Raw genomic sequence first — 8,477 nt, 5'->3', positions numbered from 1 at the left:
AGGCCAAATTTTTCACTCTCCTCTTTCACTTTCATCAAGAGGCTTTTTAGTTCTTCTTCACTTTCTGCCATAATTTCAGGATTCCCTTAGAAGTCCATTATATATATACAGAAATATGTATATATATATATATATATACACACATATATATGTATATATATCTCATATTTATTTTATCCATTCGTCTGTCAATGCGCATTTGGTTGTTTCCAGATCTTGGCTATAGTTTAAAATGCTGCAATGAGTGTGGGAGTCAAGATGGCCCTTCAGATTCCTGATTTCATATTCTTGAATATATACACAAAAGCAGGATTGCATAATACAATGGTTTTGTTTTTAATTGCTTGAGAAACCTCCCTAATGTTCACTGTAGTGACTGAAAAAATCATATTCCCATTAATAGTATAGTTCCATTTTTCTCTACATCCTCACCAAACTTTTTTGTCTCACATAGATCTCATATGGCTGCCCTAACAGATGAAAGGCGATCTCTTTTTTTGTTACGAGTTGCATTTCTCTGATGATTAGTGATGTCAAGCACCTTCTCATGTTCCTGTGGCCATTCCTATATTTTCATTACAGAAATATCTATTCAGTTCCTTTCCCATTTTTAAATCAGGTTATTTGTTTTTATGTTATTTAGTTGTAGAAATTCCTTATATATTTTAGATATTAACTCCTTATGAATATGTGATTTGCAAATATTTTCTCTAATTCTTCAGGCTGCCTTTTCATTATTGATTATTTATTGATTATTGATTTAATCATTATTGATTATTCATTATTGATTGTTTACTGCAACATGCGGAAGCAGTCTGGATTTAGAACTTGAGCTCTGGGACTTCAGTCTGATATGATGAGATGAGACTTAACTAACATGAAAGTTTTTACTTTCACCCTCTGAGAGTCCTGAGATGACTTTTTTATAAATTGGCAACCTCACTTGTTAGACACTGTCTACAAAGCCCTGTATCTACATGGAAAAGGAAAAAGACCCCAAAGGCTCCCTCTTATAGCCATCCCTACCAAGGTACCTTTCATGCAAGTGCAGCCATCTTGGACCCTCCTTAAAAGCCCAGCAATATGCTGATTACCAAAGAATGACCTTGATTCATGCCACTTGGAATAGAAGAATCATTCAGACACATTCTGCCTGAAGTTATATGATCAGATACAGGGCAGGGAATGGAAAGATGCAAGCCTGTGTGTGATTATATCAAAAACATATACATAAACAAATGGATCCTTACTGATAATCAAGTACTCATCAATGTATCATTTTATACACACCTGATTGTTTTTACATATAGATGAATACATGCAATCCAGTACAGAGTATATAATGTTGAATATGTATATACAAGTGGTCACAATCACATGAGGCTGGATACAGATCTGAGTGTGTAGAAGCATGCACAGTTGTGTATTACTGAATACAGACCAATGAATGTTTGGATACAGACATATGCCCATGGCTTGGAAACCTGTGCTTTAGTTCAGGCCAGCAAAAGACACTAAGACCTTTCTGACCAACAGTTGATTGAAAATATGAATCACATGTATATTAAAAATTCTCTTTTTCAAAAAGTAAGCCAAAAAACAAGATTTGTCTTCACTTTTAGGAGATGATTACAACTTTTCTTGAGCTATCATTTAATCCTTCATGATATGTATTTATTCTACATAGGAAAACAAAATACTAAAACATGCCAGTTTCTTCAGAATAATTATGTTGTGCTGTGACATGCTGGACTTCCAGTTGGTAAAGAATCTGCCTGCAATGTAGGAGACCCTGGTTCAATTCCTGGATCAGGAAGTTTCCCAGGAGAAGAGATAGGCTACCCACTCCAGTATCTTTTGGCTTCCCTTGTGGCTCAGCTGGTAAAGAATATTACCTGCAATCCAGGAGACCTGGATTCGATCCCAGGATCAGGAAGACCCCCCAGAGAAGGGGGAGCCTAACCATATTTAACAACGACATGCTAAATATGTTTTAATGGAAATTTTCAAACTCTACAAAATGACCCTAAAGTTTAGAGGATAAGGGAAATGTGAGAGAGGAGATGATAGAGGAGAAAGTGCCCCAGAATTGAATATCTTAGATGGTGTAAAACATGACCTACTAAGTAGAAACTTTTCAAGCTATGTGAAATGAATCATTATGCTGGCAGACTATTTTACCTCTTTAGGGAAAATAGACACGTGTTTGCCCATGGCAAATGAAAATAAATTCTAGATGGATTAAAATATAAAGTGCTTTTGGACTTTCCTGGTTGGCTCAGCTGGTAAAGAATCTGTCTGTAATGTGGGAAAGATCTGGGTTCGATTCCTGAGTTGGGAAGATCTGCTGGAGAAGGGAACAGCTACCCACTCCAGTATTCAGGCCTGGAGAATTCCATGGACTACATTCCTTGGGGTCACAAAGAGTCAGACATGACTTTCACTTTCATCAAGTGTTTTTAAAAGTTATTTTTTTAATAGTGGTTAAAGTGTATGAAATCACTTGAAGGAAATGGAATTTTTCAAAAGTGATAAGGTAATAGAAATATAAAAACAAACAATATTAAAATATCACATTTATTTTAAAACACTCATAATTATAACAATTGGAAAATTAAGATTTGGTTTTATTCTACATAAAATTTCATTCCTTTAGATTATTTTTATAAACATGGCCTTGTTATTAAATTTAAATCTTTGAAACATTTTTCTTCAGTCTTAAGATGTTAAGCAATAGAAACAAAATGAAAGTATCTTGCAGATATAAAAATTGTATCTATACTTCAAATATTAATGTGTGTTTGTGTGTGGAGTAATTTATATTTTTAGTTATTTTTTTCTGAAATCTGTAACATAATAAACCCTATTAATTCTGAAAAATATTGCATTATTTTAGAGAGAAATATGGTCAAATCTTCCCTAATCTAATAAATTAACAATGTTAACTATATAGCTTAACTCATCATATAGAACATAAATCTATAGTCTCAAAGAGACATTTTATACCCCAAAACTATATGTACTTCCCCCAGGAAATCATGGAAATCATAAAAATGCATTTCAGACAAATATATATTTTGAACTAGGAAATTTTGAAAATATTAAAGTATATTTTGGCCATTCAAATCATTCAATAAGAGATCTTTTTCATCATACCCAGGTTATTTAGCCTAAGGAGATACTACAGTTAAAAAATCACACATTGCTTTCCTGAGAAGAGCAATTTTTCATTGAAAATGGGTGGCATAGTTCCCTATGGCCTCATTTTCTTCTTCTGATCCAGAGCTTCTTCATGGCATTCTGCATCTCACCGCTTCTCAGAGTATAGACGAGAGGGTTCAGCATAGGGGTGACAATGGTGTAAAACACAGCCAAGTATTTATCAATGGGTAACGTGGAAGGAGGTCTCACATACAGAAAAAGACAGGGCACAAAGAAGAGGGCCACCACAGTGATGTGGGAGCCACAGGTGGACAAGGCTTTGTGCCTGCCTTCCTGACTAAGATTCTTCAGGGAGCGCAGGATGACCCCATAGGAGATGAGTAACAGTGTGAAGATGACCACACTGATGGCCCCGTCATTAGCCAGCACTGTGAAGCCGATAATACGGATGTCAGTGCAGGCCAGTTTTAACAAGGGGTACATGTCACATGCGAAGTGGTCCATGACATTGGGACCACAGAAGGGAAGGTTGTAAAAAAAGAGAATATGAGTGATTGCATGTAAAAACCCACCAGCCCAGGCTAACAGCAGTAACAGAATGCATATCCATTGATTCATGATTGTCATGTAATGCAAAGGTTTGCAGATGGCCACGTAGCGGTCATAGGCCATGACAACCAGGAGTAAAATCTCAGCACCACCAAATAAGTGCTCTGTAAAAAGTTGGATCATGCAAGCTTGGAATGAAATGGTTTTTCTCACATAGAATAAGTCTGTAATCATATTTGGGGTGACTGTAGTAGAATAGACAGCATCCATAAATGATAAGTTGCCAAGAAAGAAGTACATAGGGGCATCCAGGGTTGGGCTGACCACCACAGTCAGGACAATGAGGAGATTGCCCACCATGGTCACCGTGTAGATGAGCAAGAAGATGACAAAGAGTATTTTCTGACCCTGGGGGCTCTGAGTGAGCCCCAAGAGGACAAACTCAGTTACATTGCTCCTTTGTTCCATGGGTCTTTCTGCATCTTTTATTTCAGAGTTCAGGACAACATTTCCTATAAATATAATTTTTATCAATGACTTTCTGATGTCTTATGATAATTTGTTCATTCATTCAACAAATGAGCAGTATGGTTCTTATATTTTCAGATATTACTAATATGATCAAGGCTTATTAAAACATTATCCTTAAACTCAAAATCTTGTACACTAATGGAGAGGCAATTAATTAGAGACATTTGTGGGAAAAGGATACATCATTAAAAAAATGAGGTGTCACTATTAACTTTCCATCTGGAAGCTAATTATTGTATATATAGCTAATATCTATTAAAAGTTTAAAAATTGAATACAAGTTTAATAAATAAAAAGGTAAAGAAAGATTTACTTTATATTTGCTATCCATTTCATAAAGGAAATACACTTCTTCATTCTAGGGTTGGAAGAATATTCTTAACCAATCATTGAAATCTCAAATAGGTTTATTTGACAATTTCATGTTTTTTGAGGATTTAGGAAATGATACCAAAACAGCAGTAGATGAAATGTTCGAAGAAAGACTTACATATTGGATGATACAGAGAGTTATCATCTAATGATAAAAAGAAAAATATAAAAGTATGAAATATGGAATAAAATATCAACAAAAAATTAATAGAAGATGGCTTCTAAATGGCCCACAAACATGATAGGCTGCCTAAGCCCACCTGTGAACAAAAAAACAGGACTTTAAGTCAAGGTTTACTTACTACAGTGTTTGTTCCAGTTCTTGAGGGTCACTCAGTCAAGGTCTACAGGTGTTACCTCATCTTTTAATTAACACACAATGTTTAGAGAACATATAATTTAAAACTATTATCAGATTTACATATCTCTACCCATGAAACTATCCCCAGATCATTACCTTTGAAATTAATTTCTAAGGATACTCTATCTTCAAGTAGGTAACTTTATTCCAGATCATTATTATATGAAATTATTCAGAAGAAGTATTACAGAATAGAATCAATCGATTGAATCAACATATTTAATAATCTAATGGAGTTCTAACATAACTTATTATAAAAATCACAAAGGAAAACTCTAGAAGACTGAATTCTAACCCCATCCTGGGTTTCCCTGATGGCTCAGTGGGCAAACAATCAGCCTTCTATGCAGGATACACAGGAGGGGCAGGTTCAGTCTCTGGGTCAGGAAGATCCCTCTGAGGAGGAAATGGCAACCCACTTCAGTATTCTTCCCTAGAAAATCCCATGGACAGAGGAGCCTGGTGGGCTACAATCCGGACGGTCCCAAAGAGTTGGACATGACTGAGCAAGTAAAACACGTGTACACCCGTGGTGGATTCATGTTGATGTATGGCAAAACCAATACAATATTGTAAAGTAAAAAATAAATAAATAAATAATAAAATAAAAAAAAAAAAGAAAGCTCACCTCATCAATGTACTCTCGCAAAACTGAAAGCCTCGTTCAGAATTTTGTTTCTAAATATGCTTTCTGGGTTACCTGCCTATGAAGAAAGCTGTTCAATCCATGTTCTGAGCCCTGGTTCCTTCTTGCTCGTTCTTCATGCACTGATGCTGTCTCTGGTAATGCAGAGAGTAAGATTCATGTAGCCTCACAGCACCTTGAACTGCTTCCTTGTGACCAATGCTTTCCATGATTGCAGAAAATCAAAATCATCTCAGTTATTTTTAAAAATTACTTTTCAAATTACTGAGATTTTCAAAATGAATATGAACATTCTATTTCCTAAGGAACTCTGAATCTTGATTGTGAACAGAAACTCATAATGCTCACTGTCGGCTGGATATGTCCTGATAACGAACGGATATTAAATCAGTGTGTTAATCAGACAGAAAAAACTTCCAACTATGTGTAAATTGTTTATAATAAAATATTTTAAATATTTAATAAAATATTTTGTTTGCACTTATAGCAGTCAAAGTGAAATTGTGAAATAGCTGTTGCAACATTTTGATTCTGAATCACTTACTGTCCTGTCTTCATACAGTGTTCTTGAACTTTAGTGTTCCTGAAGGATGGCGAATAATTTCATATACACACTTTATTATGTTCTGAGTTCATCATTTCAGTTCCAGAAGAAGTCGGTCATGTGATTACCACTGTAGACAAATGTGCCACAGGTCCTGGCAAAGGGCTGTAAGCACTTTGTCTACATTTAAGTGCAACACATACAATTGAGTCATTCAATTCCTGCATCTCCAAGTATGATTTTGTCTAATTAAATTCATTGGGACCTTAATCATAATTTTGAGGGTAGATCTCCAGAGATGGTACAAGAACAATCACCGTGTGAAAAAACACTTATAAAATTCTGCCCTCTGGGAAAAAACCATGAAAAGCAAATTTAGGTCATATCACCAAAAGAGAAATTCAAATCTGGGCAGAAATGAAATATGTGAAAACAGTCTTGTGAAATTATGTTCTTCAAAACAAGCAAATCTTTTTTATAAGTTTAAGCTTCATCTTTGAAGATGATATCTGAACCAATTTCCAATCATGAATGTTAATTTCAGAGCAAGTCATTTAAACCTTATTTCAAATGCAGATAAAATGTGTCACAAAATTTCAGACACACAATTGATAGAAAATTTGTCAGTTTTAGTATCATAGTAGGAAAAGAAAAAAGTATTTGTGGGACTGTTCCATCTCAAAAAGTTCATGGGGCATCCACCAAAGTAGAAAATATCTAAGGCCATGACACAATTTGCAATATATTTCTAAGAACTTAAATCATAAAGCACATATGTACTTTAAATAGAAATTTAAAACAAAAGTGTAATATTTTCCAATTATTTAGCCTAAAATCACTCATGACTATTTTCAAAAATATATTTTCAACAGAAACATTATGATATCAGTCAGTTCAGTTCAGTCGCTCAGTCCTGTCCGACTCCTTGTGACCCCATGAATTGCAGCACGTCAGGCCTCAAGGGCCATCACCAACTCCCAGAGTTCACTCAAACTCACATCTATCGAGTTGGTGATGCCATCCAGCCATCTCATCCTCTGTCATCCTCTTCTCCTCCTGCCCCCAATCCCTCCCAGCATCAGAGTCTTTTCCAATGAGTCAACTCTTTGCGTGAGGTGGCTAAAGTACTGGAGCTTCAGCTTTAGCATCATTCCTTCCAAAGAACACCCAGGACTGATCTCCTTTAGAATGGACTGGTTGGATCTCCTTGCAGTCCAAGGGACTCTCAAGAGTCTTCTCCAACACCACACTTCAAAAGCATTAATTCTTCGGAGCTCAGCTTTTTTTAGAGTCCAACTCTCACATCCATATATGACCACAGGAAAAACCATAGCCTTGACTAGACGGACCTTTGTTGGCAAAGTAATGTCTCTGCTTTTGAATATGCTATCTAGGTTGGTCATAATTTTCCTTCCAAGGAGTAAGCATCTTTTAATTTCATGGCTAAAATCACCATCTGCAGTGATTTTGGAGGCCCCCAAAATAAAGTCTGACACTGTTTCCACTGTTTCCCCATCTATTTCCCATGAAGTGATGGGACCAGATGCCATGATCTTAGTATTCTGAATGTTGAACTTTAAGCCAAATTTTTCACTCTCCTCTTTCACTTTCATCAAGAAAGTGAAAAGCTTTTTAGTTCCTCTCCACTTTCTGCCATAAGGGTGGTGTCATCTGCATATCTGAGGTTATTGATATACATGTATATAAATGTATATAAAATTTATGATATACATGTATATAAAAACTATATGAAAATATTTATAAAAGATATATATATTAATATATATAAAGGATTATGTATAATACATTGCAATGTGTATAAATTATCTGGATGCAGCTAACTGTGTGATTAGAGAGAATTTTATAGATTTAAATGCAAATATTAGAAAACAATAGACACTTTAAAGAATGAACTAAGCTTCTGTCTCAAAACGCTAAGGAAAAAAGTTTAAAATAAACATAAAGAACATTGTAGTGTGGAAAGTGTTGAGAAGCCATACATCATTAAAAGAGTAATTTATATAAAGAAAAGAATACCAGGAATTGATCCTTTTGAACATTGAATAAATTATAATTTCTAGCCCAATGGACTAAGAAAAAATAAGAGAAAAACCAAATTATCAGAATCAAGACTGAAGCGAGGGCCATCATTGCAGATTCTACAAATTTTAAAAAGACAACAAAATGATATGACAAAAGAATGTATGGCAGTTAACTTGCCAAGAAAAGAAAACAGACCATTGCTATGAGAAACACAATCATCTAAACACACATTGAGAAATAATTTTAAACTGGAATAATAAGTGCAAATA

General features: G+C 35.0%; 1 protein-coding gene across 2 annotated transcripts; it reads right to left on the bottom strand.

The window, feature by feature from the left end:
* Positions 1-1,809: 1,809 nt before the first annotated feature.
* On the bottom strand, positions 1,810-4,179 carry LOC138092489 (olfactory receptor 4A47-like). Of its 2 annotated transcripts, XM_068988450.1 has the most exons (2): positions 3,271-4,179; positions 1,810-1,830 (listed from the first exon to the last, which is right to left on the bottom strand). In XM_068988450.1, the coding sequence occupies exons 1-2, from the start codon at positions 4,177-4,179 to the stop codon at positions 1,810-1,812; spliced, it is 930 nt and encodes a 309-aa protein (XP_068844551.1). The 2 variants fall into 2 exon arrangements, with proteins under 2 accessions (XP_068844551.1, XP_068844552.1); XM_068988451.1 differs by lacking the exon at positions 1,810-1,830 and having other exon boundaries at positions 3,262-4,179.
* Between the last annotated feature and the right edge of the window lie 4,298 nt (positions 4,180-8,477).

This window comes from Capricornis sumatraensis, chromosome 16 (assembly GCF_032405125.1).
Source record: "Capricornis sumatraensis isolate serow.1 chromosome 16, serow.2, whole genome shotgun sequence".
Taxonomy (NCBI): Eukaryota; Metazoa; Chordata; class Mammalia; order Artiodactyla; family Bovidae; genus Capricornis; species Capricornis sumatraensis.
This window is presented reverse-complemented; position numbering and strand designations above follow the sequence as displayed.